Source organism: Phyllobates terribilis, unplaced genomic scaffold, assembly GCF_046119375.1.
Source record: "Phyllobates terribilis strain yellow unplaced genomic scaffold, ASM4611937v1 Scaffold_1__5_contigs__length_1240528914, whole genome shotgun sequence".
In the NCBI taxonomy this organism is placed as follows: Eukaryota; Metazoa; Chordata; class Amphibia; order Anura; family Dendrobatidae; genus Phyllobates; species Phyllobates terribilis.
In genome coordinates, this window is record NW_027362761.1 from 421,764,333 (window position 1) to 421,791,554 (window position 27,222).

General features: G+C 43.8%; 1 protein-coding gene across 1 annotated transcript in view; it reads left to right on the forward strand.

Moving 5' to 3' along the window:
* Nucleotides 1–8,413: 8,413 nt before the first annotated feature.
* Nucleotides 8,414–27,222, forward strand: part of MCC (MCC regulator of WNT signaling pathway) — a 367,192-nt gene continuing 348,383 nt past the window's right edge. The window contains exon 1 of the mRNA XM_073677247.1: nucleotides 8,414–8,667. Coding sequence (XP_073533348.1) covers nucleotides 8,534–8,667 — 134 coding nt within the window. The 5' untranslated portion in view covers nucleotides 8,414–8,533. The remainder of the gene's footprint in view (nucleotides 8,668–27,222) is intronic.

The following is a 27,222-nucleotide window of genomic DNA, read 5'->3' on the forward strand; positions in this document are numbered from 1 at the left end:
CTGAAGATTTCCTACAACGGTGTATACTACTTCCTTCAGAGGAGAGCACAAACAGGCTCTAACCAGAGTAGAAAGAGAAGTGGGAGGCCCTGCTGCACAACTGAGCAAAAAGACAAGTACATTAGAGTCTCTAGTTTGAGAAATCCACGCCTCACAGCTCCTCAACTGGCAGCTTCATTAAATAGTACACACAAAACGCCAGTGTCAACATCTACAGTGAAGAGGCGACTTCGGGATGCTGGCCTTCAGGGCAAAATGGCAAAGAAAAAGCCATATCTGAGACTGGATAATAAAAGAAAAGATTAATATGGGCAAAAGAACACAGACAATGGACAGAGGAAGATTGGAAAAAAGTTTTATGGACAGACGTATCAAAGCTTAAGGTGTTTGGATCACACAGAAGAACATTTGTGAGACGCAGAACAACTGAAAAGATGCTGGAAGAGTGCCTGACGCCATCTGTCAAGCTTGGTGGAGGTAATGTGATGGTCTGGGGTTGCTTTGGTGCTGGTAAAGTGGGAGATTTGTACAAGGTAAATGGGATTTTGAATAAGGAAGGCTATCACTCCATTTTGCAACGCCATGCCATACCCTGTGGACAGCGCTTGATTGGAGCCAATTTCATCCTACAACAGGACAATGACCCAAAGCACACCTCCAAATTATCCATGAACTATTTAAGGAAGAAGCAGGCAGCTGGTATTCTATCTGTAATGGAGTGGCCAGCGCAGTCACCAGATCTCAGCCCCATTGAGCTGTTGTGGGAGCAGCTTGACCGTATGGTACGCAAAAAGAGCCCATCAAGCCAATCCAACTTGTGGGAGGGGCTTCAGGAAGCATGGGGTGAAATTTCTCAAGATTACCTAAGCAAATTAACAGCTAGAATGCCAAAGGTCTGCAATGCTGTAATTGCTGCAAAGGAGCATGCTTTGACGAAAGCAAAGTTTGAAGGAGAAAATTATTCTTTCAAATAAAAATCATTATTTCTAACCTTGTCAATGTCTGGACTATATTTTCTATTCGTTTTGCAACTCATTTTCTAAATAAAAGTATGAGTTTTCATGGAAAACACAAAATTGTCTGGGTGACCCCAAACTTTTGAACGGTAGTGTATATATATTAGTACTTTTCTTTCGATATCCCTTTTTTATTTAATGTAATTGTATATTCTATATTGTTTTGTTCCCATTTTGTATCATCTTTGTATATTTTTTATAAACACTGCCTACCTTCCCGGATTAAATATAAAAAATGACTGTACTAGGGTATAAATATATATACTAGGGTATATACTATGTACTAGGGCAGTGATGGTGAACATTTTAGAGACCGAGTGCCCAAGCTGTAATCCAAAACCCACTTATTTATCGTCAAATGCCAACACGGCAATTTAACCTAAATATTGAGGTTTTAGTTTAGAAAAAACAACTGATATATACAAAGAGCAGGCGAGGGCAGCATAGAGCAGCCACGGGAAGGAGCAGGGGTATGAGACCACAGAAATAAAGAATGTGCTCACCCCCATCTTGGTATATGCCCCCATCCTTGTATATATGCTGGCCTCCCATCATCCTTGTATATATGCTGGCCTCCCCCCATCCTTGTATATATGCTGCCCTCCCCCATCCTTGTATATATACTGCCCCCATCCTTGTATATATGCTGCCCTACCCTCATCCTTGTATATATGCTGCCCTACCCTTATCCTTGTATATATGCTGGCCTCCCCCCATCCTTGTATATATGCTGGCCTCCCCCCATCCTTGTATATATGCTGGCCTCCCCCCATCCTTGTATATATGCTGCCCTCCCCCATCCTTGTATATATGCTGCCCCCCCATCCTTGTATATATGCTGTCCCAATCCTTGTATATATGCTGCCCTCCCCTCACTCTTGTATATATACTGCCCTACCTTCATCCTTGTATATATGCTGCCCTACCCTCATCCTCGTATATATGCTGCCCTCCCCCATCCTTGTATATATGCTGCCCTCCCCCCATCCTTGCATATATGCTGCCCCATCCTTTTATATATGCTGCCCTCCCCTCATCCTTGTATATATGCTGGCCCCCTCATCCTTGTATATATGTTGCCCCCCCCTCATCCTTGTATATATGCTGCCCCATCCTTGAATATATGCTGCCCTCCCCTCATCCTTGTATATATGCTGCCCTCCCCTCATCCTTGTATATATGCTGCCCTCCCCTCATCCTTGTATATATGTTGCCCTACCCTCATCCTTGTATATATGTTGCCCTACCCTCATCCTTGTATATATGATGCCCTACCCTCATCCTTGTATATATGATGCCCTCCCATCCTTGTATATATGCTCCTTCTCCCCCAATCCATATATATATGCTCCCTCTCCCCCTGTCCATGTACATATGCTCCCTCTCCCCCTGTCCATGTACAGTACAGACCAAAAGTTTGGACACACCTTCTCATTTAAAGATTTTTCTATATTTTCATGACTATGAAAATTGTACATTCACACTGAAGGCATCAAAACTATGAATTAACACATGTGGAATTATATACTTAAAAAGTGTGAAACAACTGAAAATATGTCTTATATTCTAGGTTCTTCAAAGTAGCCACTTTTTGCTTTGATGACTGCTTTGCACACTCTTGGCATTATCTTGATGAGTTTCAAGAGGTAGTCACCGGAAATGGTCTTCCAACAATCTTGAAGGAGTTCCCAGAGATGCTTAGCACTTGTTGGCCCTTTTGTCTTCACTCTGCGGTCCAGCTTACCCCAAACCATCTCGATTGGGTTCAGGTCTGGTGACTGTGGAGGCCAGGTCATCTGGCGTACCACCCCATCACTCTCCTTCTTGGTCAAATAACCCTTACACAGCCTGGAGGTGTGTTTGGGGTCATTGTCCTGTTGAAAAATAAATGATGGTCCAACTAAATGCAAACCGGATGGAATAGCATGCCGCTGCAAGATGCTGTGGTAGCCATGCTGGTTCAGTATGCCTTCAATTTTGAATAAATCCCCAACAGTGCCACCAGAAAAGCACCCCCTCACCATCACACCTCCTCCTCCATGCTTCATGGTGGGAACCAGGCATGTAGAGTCCATCCGTTCACCTTTTCTGCGTCTCACAAAGACACGGTGGTTGGAACCAAAGATCTCAAATTTGGACTCATCAGACCAAAGCACAGATTTCCACTGGTCTAATGTCAATTTCTTGTGTTCTTTAGCCCAAACAAGTCTCTTCTGCTTGTTGCCTGTCCTTAGCAGTGGTTTCCTAGCAGCTATTTTACCATGAAGGCCAGCTGCACAAAGTTTCCTCCTAACAGTTGTTGAAGAGATGTGTTTGCTGCTAGAACTCTGTGTGGCATTGACCTGGTCTCTAATCTGAGCTGCTGTTAACTTGCGATTTCTGAGGCTCGTGACTTGGATAAACTTATCCTCAGAAGCAGAGGTGACTCTTGGTCTTTCTTTTCTGGGGCGGTCCTCATGTGAGCCAGTTTCTTTGTAGCGCTTGGTTTTTGCAACTGCACTTGGGGACACTTTCAAAGTTTTCCCAATTTTTAGCACTGAATGACCTTCATTTCTGAAAGTAATGATGGCCACTAGTTTTTCTTTACTTAGAATTTGTATTATGGCAAGAAAAAAGTAGCTAACAATCTATTCAGTAGGACTATCAGCTGTGTATCCACCAGACGTCTGCACAACACAACTGATGGTCCCAACCCCATTTATAAGGCAAGAAATCCCACTTATTAAACCTGACAGGGTACACCTGTGAAGTGAAAACCATTTCCGGTAACTACCTCTTGAAACTCATCAAGAGAATGCCAAGAGTGTGCAAAGCAGTCATCAAAGCAAAAGGTGGCTACTTTGAAGAACCTAGTATATAAGACATATGTTCAGTTGTTTCACACTTTTTTGTTAAATATATAATTCAACATGTGTTAATTCATAGTTTTGATGCCTTCGGTGTGAATGTACAATTTTCATAGTCATGAAAATACAGAAAAATCTTTAAATGAGGTGTGTCCAAACTTTTGGTCTGTACTGTATATATGCTCCCTCTCCCCCTGTCCATGTATATATGTTCCTTCTCCCCCTGTCCATATATATATGCTCCCTCTCCCCCTGTCCATGTATATATGCTCCCCCCCCCAGCCTGCTAGCACCGCTGTTCATCGCATATTAAAAAAAAAAAAATTAATTAAAATTAACATTCCTACTCACTTTCCTTCTTCTCCCGCGCAGCGTCCTCTCCTGTAGCCGGCAGCTGACTCCAGCGTCCTAGCGACGGGGGCGCATGACGCCACTGCCATGTGCCCAGTCGCTTGTATGCTGACGTCAGCTGCTGGCCTCTGATTGGCCAGCAGTGTGCATTGCGGCACACGGGCCTGGCAAGTTCATGCGCTGCAATACACTTCACCTAGATGTGCATCCGAGAACGCACATCTAGCTGAAGTAGCTGGGCTGGCATCGGCACTCGGCGGGCTCAGAGTTCTCACCCGCCGGGTCTGATCCAGTAGCGCTAGTGCTGCGGTGATGGCGCGCGTGCCCACCTCTGGCACGTGTGCCATAGGTTCGCCAGCACTGTACTAGGGTATATAATATATATATAATATACCCTAGTACAGTCACTGCCAACTCCACAATAACAAAAGGAACTACTAGCTGCCACCAGCAATCGTTTATACAGGCCGATTAGATACCCGTTACAGGTAGCGTATGGCTTCAGGGGTGCAGTTTACAAAGCAAGAGGAACAGTACTATTAAATTTTATATATTTAATCTGGGAAGGTAGGCAGTGTTTATAAAAAATATACAAAGATGATACAAAATGGGAACAAAACAGAATATACAATTACATTAAATAATAAAGGGATATCGAAAGAAAAGTACTAAACTTTATGTTGCCGGAAAAGATCTTATCTTTATGGAGGGAAGCACTCTGATTAGGAAAATGGAATATTCTCACAGCGAACTGTGTCTTCCAGAAAATGAACAATGACAGAAACCCAAACTTTCATTTTATTGGATCAAGGTTACGCCCACATACCTCCCCTTGTTGAGCTCATATGGGGGCTGGTTGTGGGATGTGCTAGGTCTTTTAGCAGATTATTAGATTCCCAACTTTCAAGATATCTTCACCCCTTGAAGTCCCGGGCGGAAGATATAGTTGTCATGTTTCCTATTACGATTTTACTTTTCTATAGAGCGGAAACATGGGGTGGATAGCATCATCCATCTTCCAATATTAAGTTGGAAGCATTAAAATGGCCTTGCAATGATGTGAGTGAATGCATTATGTTAGTCCTTTCGCTATGATGCCGAAAATATGTCTCCCATAAATATCGGATCAATACAAACCCCAATATTCATCACTGACAACTGGCTCCAGAAAGTCTGAAACCAGTGCTGAACAGAAGAAGCTCTTGCCACGGAAGTGTACTTTTCCGCCTCCGAATATACAAACTCCAGACTTGGTGGCTGGTTCTCAGAGCAGATCTCCTGTTGTATTTACCTGGTAACTGCAGGAGGTCCTACTTCAATGGAGGTTGAAGTGTCAGCGCTCTCTCATTTCCCCCGTTATAATTAGTATCTCACTTACCCAGTTATAATTAATCCCATATGTTCAATGTGAGGGTGATATGTCACCTCTCTGGAGATGTCTTTATGGATTTTAATGTCTCTCTATAACAAAAAGCTTTCTAATTTATTTATCCACACGTAAAAAACACTGATGACACACTGATGGTAAAAACGGACACACAGACCATTCACTGATGATACCAGTACAATTTTTTCACATACGTGTTGAAACACAGACGTGTGAATGAGGCCTAAGAACTATCTCCAGCATCAAAAAAAAAAAGGAGTCACTGGCCGCTCACAGGCATCACATGACTCCCGGCTGCAGCCAGCGATGACATCCGTTGACGTCACGACAAGTCCATGCTGCAGCCGAGGGTCCCTCTTCCGCGTTCCACCAGTGGCTGCTGGGTTGTGGGCAGGGATACCCGGCGCGTCACACCCGGCATCCACCGCGCGCTCTCCCTCTCCTCATTCATTGGGAAAGCGCACGGTGGATGCTGGGTGTAACATGGGGAATAACCCGCCAACAACCCAGCAGCCACTGTGGGGACCCCAGCGCTGAGTCACACCTTACTTGTCGTGACGTCAGCGCGGGGTCACGTGATGCCTGTGAGCGGCCACCGATAGCGCCACTCACAGGAATTATCAGCAACACAAGGTATTTACAAATATACTTATGCCCACATGCTGAATACATTGGGCAATTTAATAAAAGTACCAGACAACTTCTTTAACTTTAATAATATAACTTTCATTAAAAAACCTTCAGTTTTACTCAAATTAGCTGATGCAAATGATTACACGTCCCTATCAAAAACAGCTACATCTAGTACTTATATAACCTCCATGATTTGTCTTTTCAGAATTCCTCAAAAGCGTTCGATTGGGTTCAGATTAGGAGACATATGGCCAAAGAATCACTTTCACCGAGTCTTCAGAAATGCAACAGATATTGGTGTGGGGTCATTGTCATGTTGGAAAAGTGCATATCTACCAAGGACACGAAGTGATGGTAGCACCTTCCCTTTCAATATAGAGCAGTACATCTGTGAATTCATGACACCAACAATGAAATGTAGCTCCCCAACACCAGCAGCACTCATTCAGCTTCACACCAGAACACTGTCACTGTGACACTGAGTCACTTGTCAAGCACAAGCCATGAGTTGGGATAGTCAAGGAGTCCGAGGTCATAAGTCAGGAGGGTACGTCTTAAACAGAAGGAAGAGACAAAGGTGTAGTCCAGTAAAGGTCCGAGGTCAAAATACCAGGAGGATAGCAGATCAGAACAAAGGGGTTAAACAGGTGGATGGTCAGAAGAAGGTCCAAGGTCAAGCAGTGAAAGATCAAGTCACAGAACACAAGGCATAGAGAGACAAACGCTGACTGTAGTTCTGGGACTAACAGCCCAATTAAGTAGCTGGGCAATCACCTTGGACAATGAACACCTGGAGACAGCCAGCACCTCCCAGTCTCAGATTGGACAGCCGAGCTGTAAATCAAAACACTGACAGCTCAGCAAGCCCCTGCACCAGACTGGACACGGAGCTGTCAATCACAATACTGACAGCTCCAGCACGCCCCTGTAACAGATTGGATGGCTGAGTTATCAGTCACTGCATCCCAGACACACTGAGGGGTGGAACAGTCACAGCCACCACCCTGTTTCACTGTAGGCACCAGGCATTTTTCTTTGTACTCCTCACTTTTGTGATGCCATACAATTCCAAAAACATTAATCTTGGTCTTCATGCAAGGGCTTTAAGAAAGCGTTCCTTCATGGATGACACCCATGCATGCCATTCCTCTACAGCGTGCGCCCTATTGTGTCACTGGAAACACTCCCGTTTTTTGTTTCTACTTCTTTAGCTAACTTCAGTGAACTTGCATGTCGATTTTCTTCAACCCTTCTCATCAGAAGATGCTCCTGTTTGGATGTTATCTTCTATGGTCGACCTGGACGTCTCTGTGAGATGGTTGTAGTTACCTCTTTGTTAAATTTTTGCATCACTTTTGCTACAGTATCTTGACAAATAAGTAAAACTTTGCTGATCTTCTTGTCACCTTTCTCATGTAAAGAAATTATTTTCTTTCTCCAGTCTTGTGACATTTCTCTTCCATGTGGTGCCATTGTTGACAGCACGCAATAGGAAGGAGTTTTCTTTGTTAAAGGTGTTGTCCAGATTTGGGGTACAAGTCTGCAGTAAATCTAAGTAACTGTCTTTAAAAGTTAATATTCATATCCTTCTATAACTGCACCTATATGGTATGACCTCACCTACTCTGCCAACTATATATTTTTTTTATGGGGGTGGGAGATTGGGGACCCACGTAGGGCTTTTGTTATGGGACCCTTTTTTTCTAGGTACTTTTCTGTTGCATAATATGGATTTTGCAGCAAGAAATGCAGCGGATTTGCTGTATCAGGTCTGCTGACTTATATGAGTGTATTTTCTGCCCTAAAAATAACCTTTCTGTATCTGCTGTCTGCACGCCACATGATTTTCCTAAATTAAGGCAAAATTTGCATTTAAAAAAAAATTGTGACAAAAAAGCGAGGTGTGAATAAACCCCAAAAGCCTGGCTGTACCTGGAGGTTGTGCCCGGTTTTCCAGGTCAGACTCACACACTAGAGCTGTAATATGGGTAACAAGTTGTCAGATGAATCCGAGAAGAGCTCGTGTTTCCTGGGCATCTCTCTGATTTCAGTGGATGCCCCACATCCAGGGCACAGCCTGGCATCCTGACCCCATGGACCCGCCATGAACTTCTCCCTCCTCACAATTCACCTCAGCAGGGGAGCGCAGGGAATGAGGGGCGGTGTGGGAGGGGAGCGGGGAAGGAACAGCCCCCGGGAGGGAGCAGAGCTGGGCGGGGAACCGGTGGCTGTGTCCGCAGCTGGCTCCGGGCTGTTCCTCATCCAGCAGTGGGCAGGCTGTGGACGCCCAGCCGTGCACTATGGCGGCGGCTGTGGAAGTCACCGGGAGCAGCAGCTGCAGCGGGAGCAGCGACACCTCCAGCACCGGCGAGGAGGAGAGGATGAGGCGCCTCTTCCAGACCTGTGATGGGGACGGCGACGGCTATATCAGCAGGTATGGGGGGCGCAACTTTCCAACTTACTCCTGAATAGTTGGCTGCAGTGGGCACCTATTCCCTGTGAATGCAGGAGGCCGGGCTGAGAGCCCCCTGTGCCCGCTGCGAGCACTGATGCCACCCTCCGGCCCTGGCACAGGAGCTCCACTCTGCTCTGGTGCATGTCCCAGCAGTGCCCTGTGCTGCCCACCTCTCCTGGGTACAGCATGGGGGTCTGCTGGCAGGGTCAGTCCTCAGGGGCTGCTCACATTGCACTGAGAAGTGGAGTTATTTCTAGCAATTCCTGACATTTGTGCCCATGTACTTAGACAGGTTTATGAAGGGCAGAGCTGGCACATGGGACATCCCAGACTTCCAGGATTCATGGCAGATATGACACATATTACCTAAGGCTATGTTCACACTGAGGTGTAATTGCACCACAATCTGTGGCTGACCCTCTGGTGTTTGCTGTGGGGTCTGCTTGTGGATTACCCCATCCCATTGTGTAGGGCCGCAGACTGCGGTGTCCAGGCAGAAGATTCTTCACTAGGTGACATGTCACGGGGAAAGCCCTTCTCAAAACTGCAAGAAAATCCACAGGAATATGACCAGCAGCGCAGATTACCCACTGGAGACTATGGGGGCGATTTTTGGGTAGTTCATATGGAAATCTGCTCTGCGGAGACGACCTCTAGAGGTATGCTCACACTGAGGTGGTTTTTCAGAATTTTTGCAGCAGAAACTGTTCAATAAACATTAGTTTTAGAGTTTCTGTTTTAAAATCACTGCCCAAGAAAAAAACTGAACAAACCTTACAAGGTTTAAAAACATCTGTTTTTCAAGAAGAAAACGCTTCAGGAATCGTCACTAGGGATGAGCGGTAATATTTAAGTTCAGGTTCTGTTATCCGACCCAAACTTTAGTCCAAAGTTTGGTTCTGGTTCCAGAACAGTACCTGAACTTGAATCAGAACCCGAACGTTCTCTCTTTGCAACGGACCTCCGGGGTAAGTCCATGTTCTGCGTTTAGCACCAGGCAGTAATTGTCCGGCATGAACGCCGAACTTGTATGTTCTGGTTCTCATCTGTAATTGTTACTTTTCTCTTGGGTTTTGTAAGCCTAAATCGTCTTTTGTATTAGCATTTTCTGGACTTTACATGAGCGCTTTTTTTCTTGCTGGTCTTTTTTCTTCAGGGGGGAGGGGGAAGGATGGAGGTTCATCTTACTGACGTTTCATGGACTTTTAAAAAAAAAAATTTTAAACGAATAAGAAAACACTGCCCTATTTTTTTTAAACATAAGCAATGACACACGGTTGAAAAGACTTCTTGGTGTCCCTTTTAGCTTTCCCATTGATTTATATGTCCCGAAATAATATTAATCTGCAGATATGAGGTTAATCTCCAGACTGATATTGTTCTAAAGCTGCCCAGTCTCTGTTCTGAAAGCCCGGCTGCTGGGAGGAAATTAACTTTATTCTCCCGGGAGCTGCTGGATTTCAGTCATAGAGGTGCATCTCTATCGGTGCCGAGCCGGCTGTCAGTCAATGGCGGGGATACTGAGCGGTGACTGTAGTTGAGGCCTCTATGACTGAAAGCTGAAGACTGCCGGGAGAAGTAACGTTAATTTCCTCCCAGTACCTGGACTTTCAATACGACGGCTGCAGATTTTGAGAAAGATATTAACTTGTGGATTAACCCCATATCTGCAGACGATTAGCATTTGGGGACATGACAAGTTCCCTTTTAATGAGCGTTTTCTTAGCGGAAGCCGTCAGAAGGATGGACAGGTCACTTCTTTTAAAAGCTTGGTATCTTTGAAAATGTCTAAAAGATGTTCAAAAGCCTGAATACATTTCCAGAAAGTCATTACCCTATACAAATTAATAGGACTATCCTTTTTATAAGTGCCATTTTTGAGTGGATCCCTCAAAAAAAGGTTGGAAAAAGATGTAATTTGTAGATACTCTAATGCAGTGGTCCCCAACCTTTTTTGCACCAGGGACCGGCTTGAAGCAAGATCATTTTTTCCATGGCCCAGCAAGGAGGGGGTGGGGTGGGCGGGGCTTTGGTCATATGGGGGCGGGGTAATGGAGGGATTTGGAGTTTAGTGCATACTTATCATATAGTGTAGACCAGGTCCCCGCCAGGAGCTATGCCAGGAGCCCCACATAATGTGCTGTGCCAGGAGCCGCATCACTGAGGCCCCATCACGCCCTGCAGCAGGACAGGGCAGCTGTCCTGACAGCTGCTGTTCAGCTGCATTTACTTCATCCCAGGGGCGGACACAGACTGTAGTGGGCCCCTGTGCAAGAAATTTTTGGGGGCCCCCCCCGCCCTTCATAAGGCAGCAAAGTTATGTAAACATAACCCCCCCATGTGCATCTCTCACCCCCCCCATGTGCAGCTCACCCCCGTGCATCTCTCATCCCCCTCCGTGCATCTCTCATCCACCCCCCGTGCATCTCTCACCCCCCCCCGTGCATCTTTCACCCCCCCCGTGCATCTTTCACCCCCCCCCCGTGCATCTCTCACCCCCCCCGTGCATCTCTCACCCCCCCCCGTGCATCTCTCACCCACCCCCCGTGCATCTCTCACCCACCCCCCGTGCATCTCTCACCCACCCCCCGTGCATCTCTCACCCACCCCCCGTGCATCTCTCACCCACCCCCCGTGCATCTCTCACCCACCCCCCGTGCATCTCTCACCCACCCCCCGTGCATCTCTCACCCACCCCCCGTGCATCTCTCACCCACCCCCCGTGCATCTCTCATCCCCCCCGTGCATCTCTCATCCCCCCCGTGCATCTCTCATCCCCCCCGTGCATCTCTCATCCCCCCCGTGCATCTCTCATCCCCCCCGTGCATCTCTCATCTCTCCCCTCCCATGTGGATCTCTCATCTCTCCCCTCCCCCATGTGCATCTCTCATCTCTCCCCTCCCCCATGTGCATCTCTCATCTCTCCCCTCCCCCCCATGTGGATCTCTCATCTCTCCCCTCCCCCATGTGCATCTCTCATCTCTCCCCTCCCCCCCCATGTGGATCTCTCATCTCTCCCCTCCCCCATGTGCATCTCTCATCTCTCCCCTCCCCCCAATGTGGATCTCTCCCCTCCCCCCAATGTGGATCTCTCATCTCTCCCCTCCCCCCAATGTGGATCTCTCATCTCTCCACTCCCCCATGTGCATCTCTCATCTCTCCCCTCCCCCCATGTGCATCTCCCATTCCCCCCACTCCTAGTTAATTGTATTTAAAAAAAAATAAAACTTGTTATACTTACCCCCATGCGATCCCTGCAGAATCCTGGCGCTCGTCCAAATCGCTGACACCAGGTTCTCCTGACTTCCGGCCATGTGACGGCGCCGTCACATGACCGGAAGTCAGGGGAATCATGAAGGTGCTGCCGCAGCAGCGCGGCGCTAAGATGTCCCGGACCCGGCGCTTAGCATGTGGCCGGGGGCCCCATGAGGAGAGAGACGCACAAGAGGGGGGCTCCGAGGGGGCTCCTACCGGCCGGGCCCCATACTGGAGTCAGGGCAGTCATGCCCTGATGGCGGCCCTGCTGGAGGCTGGAGGGGCCCCCTCTCCCCGCGGACCGGCTGAAAAACCCCAACGGCCCGGTCCTGGTCCGCGGACCGGCGGTTGGGGACCTCTGCTCTAATGGTTTTTTAAGGCTATGTTTAAACAGAGTTTTTTTTTTGGAGCATCACCTCTCTCCTCAAAAAAAACAAACACTTGGAAAGCTCTTACTATTCAAAAAAGAGAAGACCGTTGTAACAATCTGAATTTTTATTATAAATCAAACACAATCATAGACAAAGCAAAAGAATATTATAAAAATGTGCACGTTTCTTGGCACATAATGTTGACGTAATAAGCCCTCTGCCGCATGTAGGAAAACTCATCCCATTCATTTCTATGGGAAATCCACTTTGCTGAGGAGTTTTTTGAGCGGCTTTGCTTCTGAAGAGTTTTGGAATAATGCCTGGTGGAGCAAATGTGCATCGCACTCCTCTGATGCGGATGCTGATTGAAGCTGCTCCAAACTAGGCACCGTCAAAGCAAAAGGCTGCTAAAAAGATTAGGGGGTAAAAAGCCACTAAAAGTCTCCAGGAAAAGAAAACTTCTCCAAAAACTCCACCTTCTGTTTTCCCCAAACACGTGGACCAACTTTTAACAATGTTTTTGATCAGATTCTCATCAGTTTGGTCAGTATCCGCTTTTACCATCAGTTTGTCTTGTATGAAAAAAACCCCTGAAGTTTCTCAAGTTTCTTCTATCAGTCAGTGAAAATGGAGAGCATACGATGAAACAAGGATGATATTCTAGAGTCTTATGATCCTTTTTTTTATCCTTCATGGACCAATAGACATCCACTGGCGAGTTTGGTCTATAACATCCTTTTTTTTTTTGTTGCGGAACACTTGGCTCATAAAATAACATGGACATGTGGAAAGCCACATAGAACATGCACCCACTACAGTGTATCTGTGAAAATGATGGTTAGCACTTTTACGTGTAAAACTGACATCTGGATGGGTCCTTGCTGAAGAGGTTTTGACTTGAAAATCATGTCCGTTTTCAACGCCTTAATAAAATCTGTGTGAATATAGTCTAAGTTTCCTGTAAGTTATCTTACTGGCAGAAACAAATAACAGAACATATGGACAACTGACAAAAAATAAACTTCTACTAAAACTGTCCGAACACATCAGATAAGATGGCTGTCACCCATTGTAGGGGGTGCGAAATATTACATAGCAGGCATCAATATGAATGGTAATCTGGGTCAAGCCCGTCACCCCCACCCCCCCCTGTTCTGGCTCACAGAGTGTCTCAAGCGACAGACCATCCACCTTAACGTTCATTTCCCTTAATAAACACCTTCCTTTCCACCAAATGGTAGTGAATAAAATGTAACTTTTATTAACCACGTCGCCCAGAGCCTGTTTTTGCCTTCGTGACCAGGCCAATTTTTTCAATTCTGACCACTGTCACTTTATGAAGTAATTACTCTGGAACGCTTCAACGGATTCCCCTGATTCTGAGATTGTTTTTTTCGTGACATATTGTACTTCATGGTAGTGGTAAAATTTCTTCGATATCACTTGCGTTTATTTGTGAAAAAATCGGGAAATTTGGTGAAAATTTAGCAATTTTCAAACTTTGAATTTTCATGCCCTTAAATCAGAGAGTGATATGTCACACAAAATAGTTAATAAATAACATTTCCCACATGTGTACTTTACATCAGGACAGTTTTGGAACCAAAATTTTTTTTTGTTAGGAAGTTGACCAGCGATTTCTCATTTTTCCAACAAAATTTACAAAAACATTTTTTTAGGGACCACATCTTATTTGAAGTGACTTTGAGGGGCCTTCATGACAGAAAATACCCCAAAGTGACACCATTCTAAAAACTGCACCCCTCAAGGTGCTCAAAACCACATTCAATAAGTTTATTAACCCTTCAGGTGGTTCACGGGAATTTTTGGAATGTGGAAGAAAACAATGAACAGTTAACTTTTTTTCACAAAAATGTTACTTTAGACCCAATTTTTTTATTTTCACAAGGGTATCAGGAAAAAAATGGACTACACAATTTGTAGTGCAATTTCTCATGAGCGCGCTGATACCCCATATGTGAGGTCAACCACTGTTTGGGCGCACTGCAGGGTTCCGAAGGGAAGGAGCGCCATTAGACTTTTTGAATGTAAAATTTGTTTGAATAATTAGCGGACGCCATGTTGCTTTTGGAGAGCTCCTGATGTGCCTAAACAGTGGAAACCCCCCACAAGTGACACCATTTTGGAAACTAGACCCCTTAGGGAACTTATCTAGATGTGTGGTGAGCACCTTGCACCCCCAGGTGCTTCACAGAAGTTTATAATATTGAGCCGTAAAAATAAAATTTTCACATTTTTCCCACAAAACCTGTTTTTCATCCCCTAATTTTGCATTATCATAAGGGTAACAGGAGAAATTGCACCATGAGATTTGTTGTGCAATTTCTCCTGAGTACGCCGATACTCCATATGTGGGGGAAAACCACTGCTTTAGTGTACGGCAGGGTTCGGAAGAGAAAGGAGCGCTATGTTGGCTGGGATAGTTTGCAGACACCATGTCACATTTGAAGAGTCGCTGACATGCGACTCTCAAGGAATTCATCTAGGGAAGTAGTGAGTATTTTAAATTTTTTACATTTATACCATTGGGCAGTGAAGAAAACATAATTGTATTTTTACCACAAAAGAATGTTTTACCCTCAGATTTTACATTTTCACACAGGGTAAAAATGGTGCCGAAATGTGTTACACAATTTCTTCTAAAAGTGGCAATACCCCATATGTGGCTGTATCGTACCGCTTAGCCATACGGTGAGATCTGGGAGGGACTTAGCGCTATTCGACATTTGGAGAACAAATTATTGTAGATTAGGCATTTGGATTTGGAAGCACAAAATTTTCTGAATTTCTTTTGGGGGGCAAGGGCCATTTCGCTTTTCCAGAGCCTTTCTGCTACCAGTAACTTGGAAGTCCCTTATATTTTTAACAGATGACGGACCTGAGTGAGGACTAGCTTTTTTTGAGGACCGAGTTGAAGCTTTTATTGGGAACATTTTACGTAACATTTATCCGGCGCTCTAGGCTGAGCACTTACATCGGGGTTTCCATCTAAGTTTCCAAGTGATGTAATTCAGATGAAACCACTGCAGGATCCATTCACTATAATGAGGCAGCAGAGTTACTCTGGACTCCGTCTGGCCTCTGTTTAGTGGTGTCCTTTTTTTCAGAAGTACACAAAACTGTGTCCAACCGCACTTTTATGCACACCTAAAAAAAACTGACACCGTGGGATCACAGGCCAGACGGCATCCACAGTAGCCTATATCATTACAGGGAATCTTCCGTCATGGGTTCCGCCTGAATCACGTATTTCAGAGATTTACACGGAAACTCTGGTGTAAGTGCTCAGCGCAGAGCGCAGGATAAGTGTGAGCAGAGCCTTACTGCTATCTTTGGGAGACATAATAAATCAGTAACAGGTGAAGAATTGGTTTTATTTATTTTTTACGCCGTTCCTCGTGCGGTATAAGTGATTAGACGACTTTATTCTTCGGGTCGGTGCGATTACAGAGATACCAGATATATATCGGGTTTTTATGACTGACAGCTGTCACACACTAAGAGACGCTTTTTTTTGCAAAATCTAGTTTTTGCATCGCCATATTTTGAGAGCTATAATTTTTCCATATTTCGGCCGACAGAGTCATGTGACGGCTTGTTTTTTGCAGGACGAGTTGACATTTTTATTGGTACCATTTTTGGGTACGTGACATTTTTTGATCGCTCTCTATTCCGTTTTTTGGGAAGTAAAATTAACAAAAACCAACAATTCAGGAATTTGTTTTTTGAGGTTTTTTTTTATGCCGTTCTGCTTGTGGTAAAAGTGATAAGGCAGCGTTATTCTTCGGGTCAGTACATTTACAGCGATACTACTTACTGTATTTTTTTTTATGTTTTGGCGCTTTTACACAATAAAACAATTTTATAGAAAAAATATTTTTTTTGCATCGCTTTATTCTGAGAGCTATAACTTTTTTATTTTTTGGCTGATGGAGCTGTATGCCGGCTTTTTTTTTTGCGGAACAAGATGACGTTTTCAGCGGTACCATTTTTATTTCCATTTTGCTTTTTGATCGCATTTTTTTCCACTTTTTGTTTTGCGATATGATGAAAAAACAGAGTTTTTTGCTCCGTTTTTTATTTATTTTTAGTACGGTGTGCACAGAAGGAGTTAATTAGTGTGACAGTTTTATAAATCGGGTTGTTTCGGACCCGGCGATACCAAATATGTGTACTCTTTTTGTTTTTGCATAAATATACGGATTTATTGGTTTAATATTTTATTTATTTATTTTTATTTATTTTGTGATTTTATTTTTTTTTTAACAGTTTGAAAACATTTTTTAGACTTTTTTTTACATTTTTACTTAGTCCCTGTATGGGACATTAATTTTTATTTTTCTAATCACTGTTCTCATGCAATGTAATAGACATGTATTACATTGCATGAGAAGTTTGCTGACAGTTTCACACTGTCTGTCTCCTGCTAGGCTTCAGCTGCCGGCTGAGCCTAGCAGGACACCATATATGGCAGATCTGGAGGCGGTCATGTGACCTCCAGCTGCCATAACAACTGCAGGTCCAGGAAGGCATCAGGGGGCCGTCGGAGAGGCAAGTGGACGACCCCCTCTCCTCTCACTATCTTCTATGTGCCGCGATCACTATAGATTGCGGCATATAGAAGATAGCAAAGGGTTAACATCATTGGGACCTGATCCAATCATGTCGCTGTCGCTCTGAACCGCAACCGCAGCACTTGCAGGACCCTGGGGGTCCTGAGAGCTGCGGGACCATCGACCGTTCACACAGAGCCCAGGCAGCGCCGACGTTTATGTACAGTGGGCGGTCGGGAAGCGGTTAAATTGCCAGTAGAATTAGGCTAACATTTCCAATAATGTGTATTGAAGGGAAAAAAATGTTAAAACGTTTGGTTAATCATTTGGAAAAAAACAAATGTTTCCAGTCATCATTATTTCCCATCTTCTATGGTAGTGAAATGCCAAAGGGAGACTTATGCTAGAACTGACCCAGTAGTTTTGTATAGGATCGTTCCTGACATCCGGTGCATCAACATAGTTATGTGCAAAATAATAGCAGTCTAACATCACTAATGTGTTTAATTACTGTTTTGGGCAGAAAAGATATTACAACAAGCGAAAAAATCACATAACTAGCTGTAGGCTAGTAATGGGCAACCAACAGAATCAACAGTCATGACATGCACGCTGCTAATTGGGTGTAACTGACTCAATTAATGAAAGGGGGTGTTCTAATTAATAGTGGTGCAGAGTTCAATTAGTCAGGTCATTCATTCTGTGAAGAAACAGGTGGCAATCATGGCCCTTATTTAAACAAGAAGGGCAGCAAATGTTGTACCTACTGGTTTTAGCCCTTGCTCAGTGAGTAAAATGGACCGTTTCAGACTTTGCATCGAAGTAGAAAGAAGTTGATCGGAGAGAGGAAAACATATAAAATAAAGCATACAATAATTGAATTGGCTGCTCAGCTAAAATGATTTGCAATGCTTTAAAATGGCAAACAAAACACATGGTAGGAAAATAAATAATACCATCCGCATAGATCATAGAATCCCAAGAATGGGAAAGAAGCATCCAGTGATCAGCTCCAGGGAGATCAAAGATCTTCAGTTGCCTTTGAGTCCTGCAACAATCAGAAGATGCCTTCATGAAGCCAAACTATTTGCAAGAAACCCATGTGAAGTACCATTGCTGAAAAATAGATGTTAAAAATGTTAGTTTACCAAAGAACACATTGACTGGCCTAAAGAGAAGTGGTGTGACATTCTATGGACAGATGAGAGCAAGATTGTTCTTATTGGGTCTAAAGGCCGCAGACAGTTTGTGAGATGACCCATAAACACTGAATTCAAGCCTCAGTACACTGTAAAGACTGTAAAACATGGAGGTACAAGCATAATGGTTTGGGGATGATTCTCATACTATGGAGATGGGCCCATTTATCGCATACCAGGCACTATGTGGACTAGTTTGAATATATCAAAATGCTGGAAGAGGTCATGTTGCCTTATGCTGAAGAAGAATGCCCTTGAAATAGGTGTTTCAGCAGGACAAACAATGACCCCAAACACTCCAGCAAGCGGGCAACATCCTGGTTCCAGACCAACAAGATTGATGTCATGAAGTGGCCAGCCCCAGACCTCAGTCCAGTTGAGAATTTGTGGAGTGACATCAACAATGCTGTTTTTGATACAAAACCTAAGAATTCAAAAGAACTGTGGATTGTAGTCCAGTCAGCTTGGGCTGGAATATCTGTTCGCAGGTGTCAGATGTTAGTTGACTCCATACCACACAGATGTGAAGCAGTTATCAGAAATAAAGGTTATACAATGAAATATTAGTTCAGTGATTAACAGGAAAGTCTGTAAACAAATTTCAGTTTATACTGTAAATATTCGGGTTTGTAAATGAAAATGCAGACACTGCTATTTTTTTGAGCAGCCGATTATTCCCTTGTCTTAAATTTCAGTTTAAAAATGTATGTTTTGTTCATGTTTTCATTTGGAATTGAATGTGCAGTTCCCAGTGCCTTTGTGCATATGGAAATAAATAATATAATGAGGATTGAACTTTTTCTCAGTTGTTATAAACACCCTATTATTTTGCAGATAACTGCAGTGCTCTCCGCTGAGGTGTCAGAATCCCCGAAAAATCATATGCTGACAGGAACCTCGATGGAACAATTCCTTTCGATAAAGCCAACGGAGTCACTTTGGACATCATGTCCTCCATCCTTGCAGTATTCATCTTTTTCATATACGCACAAAAATGTAGCAGAACGCTTTTTTGTGCATGTCTGAAAAAGACGATTTTTTTCCAGGACAGAGGCCAGACCAGGGGCGGACATACCATTGGTGGAGCCGCATAGGGGCCCAAGAGGTCAGGGGGCCTACTGCCATCCCCAAAGCAGGAGGAATTGCACATTATGATGAACTGTTGGACTGTAAAGGGCCCATTTACTGTTCATGTACGGGGCTCTCTTCTGTCTGTGTGCTCCCCTGCCAGACAGTGTCCAGTGTGACTCAGTCGGCTTTATTGAAGTGAATAGCTAAATCACGATTCCCATCGGGAACCCGTTTTTCGGGTATTCCGTCCTGAAGTTGTGATCAATGGGTGGCACTGTATGTGTGTGAACCTATTCTTAAAGATGTGGTATATTACTTGCTACATATTGACAATTTTGATTGTACAACTCTATTTTGTGACTGTAGACACCTATTATCTCAGGTTGTCACCGGTCACCATGTCTGTGACACTGTTATGCAGACAGTAAAAATACTGGATAGCTGCCACCTACTAGTACCACTTGCTAGCCAGATATTCCAGCCATTCAAAAACTGTTAGACACTAAGCCTTCCTGACATGTTTAGCCAACTAGCGGCATACTCAGGGGAATATGGCAAGGATCCCTTATGTCATGAATCACTCCCCTTGAACACCCAACAAGTACTCTCTGCATGTGACGGATATATCATTACATATGTCAGTTTCCCAAGTACCAAATTATCTTCTCTAAACATGCCTCTCATACAGTTATAGCTTATTCAAAGGATTTTGCAGTAGATCTATTATAGATGTGGGTCCCAAAGAACGAGGCCCTGTTACAAATTATTAGTGGAGAGGTGGCTGCTAAAATTGGCAAGCAAAAATACATGGCATTTGTTTTTTGAACTGGCATAAAAATGAATGGTATGCCAAACATTATACAGTAATCTGACCGAAAAAAATTGAGCGCTTAGCTTGTTGACATGTGGTGTATTTATTGCACTAATTTACAATGCAACACCATCTCTGCATCAGGAGAGGGGAGGATTTATGTTCTGCAGAACTATGAACTGTGTCTCTGCACGCATGTTACTGGAGCTACAGCAAAAAAAATCCCCTAATAACCTATTAATATAGAATGATGGACTTCCCCTTTCAGGAATACATGTAATGTATACAGTCACAGTTAAAAGTTTTGAGACTGACGCAAATTTCCAAGAGTGATCAGATGAATTGCAAAAAAAAAAAAGCACCGCCATTCCTTGCTATAAAAATTAAAGACCCTTTTCCACAGAATTTCAGCCCTGCCAGAAAATGACCTTACATCATTACAGTGATCATCGTCTCAGCTCATGAGAAAGTGTTAACAAGGACATGGCCGCTGATATCTTTCTGTCATGCTGATTTGTTGCTTGATATCATCGTCTTCTCCTGTTAACCATAGTTACCTCCACGGGCCACTGACTGTGGGAGATCATAGAGCGAATTGCAGTTTTCTGCATAAAATAAATGTACAGATATTTGCAGGAGTGAACACTTGACCAAAACTGAAACAAATTACAGGCAGAAAGTCTGTGAAAAATGCCCAGGAATGTAATTAAAGAAAACTTTAAGTATTCCCTGCTGAAGGATTATGTAAGATCTGTATATGGGTCACTTTTATTAGAGAGGCTTTTTGATGTTTGAAGTCTGATTCTGCCATTTAGCAGAAACGATTGCCTGAGGATATTTTCCTCCTAATCTTGCATTCTCCTGTATTGTGCCTATTGATAATGGGATTCTTGCAATGCAATCTATCCATCCTCCCACTAACGTACATGCAGGTATCTTGCTTCATAAGCTGTGTGTATGTGGACTACGTCTTAGCACAATAGAGCACGTCATACGTAGCTTAATGTCTCAATGTTGGCTGTGACAGTACTTGTGGCCATCAGGGGCAATCAATATTGCACAAAGGCTTGAAGCAGATAAAATATATATAAAATGGTAGATCGCTCACTCAGCTGCACACAGAGGTAGATGCAGGAATGCTGTTCCTTTAAAGGGAATCTGTCATCCCCTGGGAGTTATCAGACCTCTAATTTGGGCATACAGGTGATAGAAATGTAAATCTATACTTGCCTGTATGGCCCATGTTAGAGGTTTGGTTGCTTTGAAATGTCTTTTTATTAAATCTGCTTTCTCATTCTTGCGGGCCAGGGGACGGGAAGAAATCCCCGCCTGCTTAGTAAATTTCAATGACCCCACCCCTCCCCCCTGCACGTCACCGTGCCCTGTGACGTGCAGTCTCGTCTTCCAGATCCCGCTCATGTGCAAATCAACTATAACGCAAGTCACGCTTTTTTTTTTCTCCCGGATATATTTTTTCCAATAGTGATCTTGTGTGCAGGCGCCCTGGAGTCGCTGTGACCTCAAGCCTTTGCACAGGACCGAAACGTCGCCACATGGGCTATTAAAATTTAAATCGATTTTTTTTCCACTTGATTTGTGTGCTGCCTCCATACTTTTTTGGATTAGATCACAAAGGACTGGTACATACCTGGGAGGCTTTGCACCTGGAATTCTTTATTTTGCTAGTGCTGTTTTTCAACATCCTTTTTCCACTATGAATAGATTTACATTTCTATCACCTGTATGCCCATGTTAGAGGTCTGATGAGTCCCAGGGGGTGACAGATTCCCGTTACATTTCTGAGTGGTTTATTAAAACATGGCATAAACCACTATCCTGTCCATCAAAACAAACAGGTCTTTTTTGGCATAACGGGTAAACAGAAGAAAAGGTAGTACAGTCCATAGGACTGTGCGGGTCCGCCCGCACAGGGTTAGCACAGCAGACACGGTTCAGGAAAAAATAACACATTCTCCTCTCTGGAGCTGCAGCGGCTCATTCTTCCCGGCTCCTCTGCGTGATCGGTCGCATGGATTACTGCGGGGGACACTTAGAACTGGTGAGTATATGGATTTTTTTATTTTATTCTTATTTTTACAGGTGGACACTGCGGGAGCAGACACTACTACTCATCATTGTTCCCTGCTGGTGCTGATCGCAGCGCCGGCAGGTAACTATTATGAGGGCAGATTCCCAAGCGCCGGTACGTGTGATCCTGATGTGGCACATAGTTGCCACACATGGACACATGGGACACGGATATCTCCGGTACCGTTTTTTCCGGGACCGGAAATATACGGACGCCCATGGGAGTGGAGAGGAGTGAATATTCATACTCTCTAATAGCGGGCACAGATGATTGCTGAGCCGCTGCAGGTGCCCCCGGCTGCAATTGACAGTGTACGCTATTAAGGAGAATGAATATTCACTCCTCTCCACGCCCATGGGCGTGGAGAGGAGTGAATATTCATTTTCTTTAGTAGCGGACACATGTGATCGCTGCAGCAGCCAGCTATCGCTACTGTCGCTCCCCGCCACCCCACCATCCACAAACGGAATGTAAGTGGGACCCTCACTCGAGTATAAGCTGAGAGGGACTTTTTCAGCATACAAAATGTGCTGAAAAAGTCGGCTTATACACAAGTATATACGGTAAATATATTTCTAAAGGTGTTATTGACAAGAAATACTCACCAGATGTCTGTAACAACCCATTTAATCCACATAGGCAAAGAAATCAAACCATAGATGTTTATAGTTGTGGATTATTCTAAACAATCACATGAAACTACAGGTGCACTTCCCATAGACTTTGATTGCTCAACTGCTACTTCATGTAGCCACTTCCTCACATGGCTATTTTCTGTTTTTGCATCTTCTTTTTCCAAGAGCCATAATTTTTTAAGGAGGCAGGGTCGCTGCTTCACGATGCTGCAGTGCCCGGGATCTCAGAAGGTATCTGTGTTGATGAGCAGAGTCCATTTTCCGCAATAATAACCCCCTTGTGGGCTTCGAGAAAATGGCCACCTGAGGCGGCGCATGCGCAGATTGAGATCTCGCCTCCCTGGGAGTGCGCCTCATAATCCGAAGGTATTTTACCGGGGGCGTGACTGCGGTGGAGCGGAGTCACAGGAGGCAAGGATGGTGCTTCAAAAGGCAGGAGTGGGGTAATGTTATGGGCCCTGGGCTCTCAGAAGATGTCGACCAGCGTCCTTTTTCCCTTAGATTTCTCTACAGTGGGCTCTGGAAGAGATTGAGATCTCAAACTGCACATGCATCACCGGAGGCGGCCATTTTACCGAAGCCCACTATAGGGAAATCTACAGGAAAGGGGACTCTGCTCACCGGGCCAACATCTTCTGAGCGCTCACGGCCTGCTGCTACCCTGCCTCCTGTGACCCCCTCTCCACTGCCACCCCACCCCCCAGGTAAGCTACTGTTAAAACAGACTAAAAGACGCACCATCATTGTATTTAAAACATCTTTCCCTATTTTGCACTCCGAAATTTGGGGGTGCGTTCTATGGTCCGGTGCATCTTATAGTCCGCAAAATATGATGTGTGTATATATACAATATGTATGTATGTATTTTCTTTTTTTTGCAGATTTTACAAAACATTTCTTTTTACTGTATTTGTTAGCCCCTTAGGGGACTTGAACTTGTGATCATCTGATCACTTCTACTATATAGAGCACAACACGATATTGCTGTATATAGCTAATGTCACATACTCCTATGAACACCAACCAGAAGACTGTCTTCACAGGAGAACAGCCTTGACAGACACGAGAATCGTTAGCAGACCCCCCACTGCCATGGCAACTCACCAGTGCCCCACAATTGCGTCACGGGGTAACTGAAGGACCACTTCCCACCCATAGGCATTCTGTAAATGCAGCATATATCACAGACATAATCTGTCAGCAAAGATAACAGGCTCAGTTCCTGAGCCTGCATTGAACTCAGGGAGTTGGCTTGTTACATAACTGTACTGTATTTTATAAATTAATAGTACTCATGAATATAATCAACTTTGTCATAGGTCTTATCAGAGAAATCTGGGTATTTCTCTTCTTGGACAGATTATTTTCAAAATTCTCAGATTATTACATTACTGAGATAGGAAAAGAAAGTTACTACTGATAAGATTCTATACTATATGACTAGAAGATGAATTATACTATATGGAGGAGTATGGGGTGTATTTTATTATATGGAGGACAATAGGGTGCATTTTGCTACACTATGGGGAGTGCATAATACTATATGGAGGACTATGGAGGGTCATTAAACTATGTGGGGGCCATTATACTGTTTGCAATCAATTATACAGTTAGAAAACTTGTGTTGGGTGCATCATCCTGTTTGGAGGGCTAGTGGGGGCCTTTATACAGTGTCGAGAGTTGTGGTACTTGTACTCTCCTCCCGTGCCTGCACAGTTCCAGTAGCGTCAGCACTTGTGTTCCTGGGGTTCTCGTGCGGTGTTGTGACATGTGACGCTGGCGTCACTGTCCTCAACTTCGTACGAATTGAACATGAAGAAGTCCGAGATCAGCTGCAGCTCTGACTTCCTCTTTATGTTCAATTTGACAGGAATCCGGGACAGTGACGCCAGCGATGATTGGGCACCGGGCTCATGTGTCACAACACCGCACCAGAGCCCAGGGGAGAACAAGTGTCGACACCACGGGAATGGCGCCGGAACGGGAGGGGAGTATAAGCTTTTTTATTTTATTGGGGCCAGCGTGGGATATAAGAAGGAGTTGTCCTAGTAGTGGACGTACCTTTAAGGTTTCTAAATACCATACCTGCTGACAGGTTCGCTTTAATTGGACTTGAGACTGGTCAGGGAAGGGTTACTCGTGATCATCCAAAAACTTTGTCAGAATATAGCACTGCTATTTATTTTGCTCTCTTGAAAATGAAAGCAGTTAATAGGCTTTCTAAGAATAAATCACCTTTATATTCTTGTTTTTGTATTGTTTTTCTATTATTGAATTACAGCCTGAGATGACTATTTCTTTGCAAGAAGAAAATTTATTGCAATTGCAGGTTTAGTCAGAATTGAATTTTCTATTTAGTTTTCTCATTGCTCAGGTTTTCTTTTCTGTTGTGCCTGTTCTCACTTGGTTCTTTTCATCCTGTGTGATGAGGTGTGATAAGACTTGCTTTCATGTGCTACCCACATGGCACATTCTGATGGCGTTCCTAGATTTGAAGTGCCTGTTATTATGGCCTGTGTTTAGATGTGCAGCGGACTATGTAATCAAATAAACCATACTTTGTGTTGTATCACAGATGTTCCCCTGGGTAATGTTATAGTGCACATCTGATTTTTAAATAAAAAAAAAAAAAAATCCGCAATTTGCAGATAAGATGTCATTAACAGAAATGTCCTTTTTCAGTGCAGGAGAGCTCTAAAATTACTGGAGTGGCTATGGAAAAAATAACTTCTAGTGATTTCCCCCTCTGGGCTTGCCTAGTTTATGTTTAGATAAATTTTTTTGCCTGTTTTACAAGGAGCGATGTGTCTTTAATTTAGAGCTTATGTGCAGGCAATGTACAGAGCCTATACAACTCCTCTGCGTATTTCCGCCGCGAAAACGCATTAAAAATGCTTAAGTTGTCTGCCATGTTTCCCAATGATAATCCGCATGTGCTATGCACATGCTGCGGAAATTTCCAATTTCCATTTAGTCATGTGATGGTCACGCGACCGCTGACGTCAGCGGTCGCGTGACCTGTCAGCTGACTAAATGACGTCACCGCAGGTCCTTTCAGAACACCGCGGGACGCCGAGGACAGAGGACGGCACCGGAAAGGAGAGCGAGGGCCGCCAGAGAGTTAAAGGGGTATTCCCATCTTCAAGATCCTATCCCAATATGTAGTAGGTGTAATAATAATAATAATATTAGCAAATATCTCCAATTAGAAATGTAGTATAGTTCTTCAGATTCGCTATGTCGCTTACCTCATGTGCAGGCATTGCAGGACCTTAGGTATCCATGATTATGACCACTAGCAACTAGCTAACTAACTGTGACTTTATCAGTGGTCTTAACCATGGATACCTAGGGTCCTGCAATGCCAGCACATGAGGTTAGAGAGATAGCAAATCAAAAATACTATACTACATTTCTAATTGTAGGTATTTGCTAATATTATTATTACACTTCCTACATATTGGGATAGCATCTTGGAGATGGGAATACCCCTTTAAGTATAATGTTTTTTTTTATTTTTTACATTTTTTTTTTTTTTTTTACTATTGATGCTGCATTTAAAGCAGCATAAGCTCGTCACACAATATAAATTTATGCCGGTTGCATGGATTTATATTGTGTGACCAACTTGTCATGCACTTTTCCAAGTGATGCTCAAAATCGTTTGGAAAAGCACTTGAAAAAACGCATTCGAAAATACATGCAAAAAATGCTTAAACACTTCTCCCTGGCAGAAAAAAAACGCATGTAAAATCCGCATGTGTTTTTACTGCCAGGGAGAGGCAGAAACACTCAGGAAAAATCTGCATCAATTCAGCATCGTGGGCACATAGCCTTACTGTTTCGGTTCCAGTACAGACTGCCAGTGTATGTATGAAGTATTGATCCTATTATTATATATATTATTTTGCCTAAAATACAAAGGAAATGTGTCAAGTTTAACCTTAGGCCTTAGATCATTTCATCGTCAACTTGCTTAACTGATCACAATAAGAGTAATTTTGACCAGGCGTGCCCAAATTATATGCCACTGTAAATGTGGGTGTATTTATTAGTGCTGTTCAAAAGTCTTAGGCAATTGTGGAAAGACTGCTGTATTAAAAAATAAGTGTTAGGTAATTTTTACCAGTTAATGAAATGCAAAGTGAATGAACAAAAGTGAGATCTAAATTGAATCAATATTTGGTGTGACCTCCCTTTTCCTTCAAAACAGCATTAATTCTTCTAGATACACTTGCACACAGTTTTTGAAGGAACTTAGCAGGGAGGTTGTTCCAAACATCTTGAAGAACTAACCACTAAGGATGAGCGGACCTGTGAAGTTCAGTCTCTTTCTCTCTTTTTTTTTCCTCTTTTTTTTTTTTCTCTCTCTCTCTCGCTTTTGCTTTCTTTCTCTTTTGCAACAAAGTTCTGGGAGAAATCCGTGTTCGACGTTCAGTACCAGACACTAACTGTCCCATACGAACCTTGTACTTTTTATGTTCGGTTCGCTCATCTCTACTAACCACAGATCTTCTGTGGATGAAAGC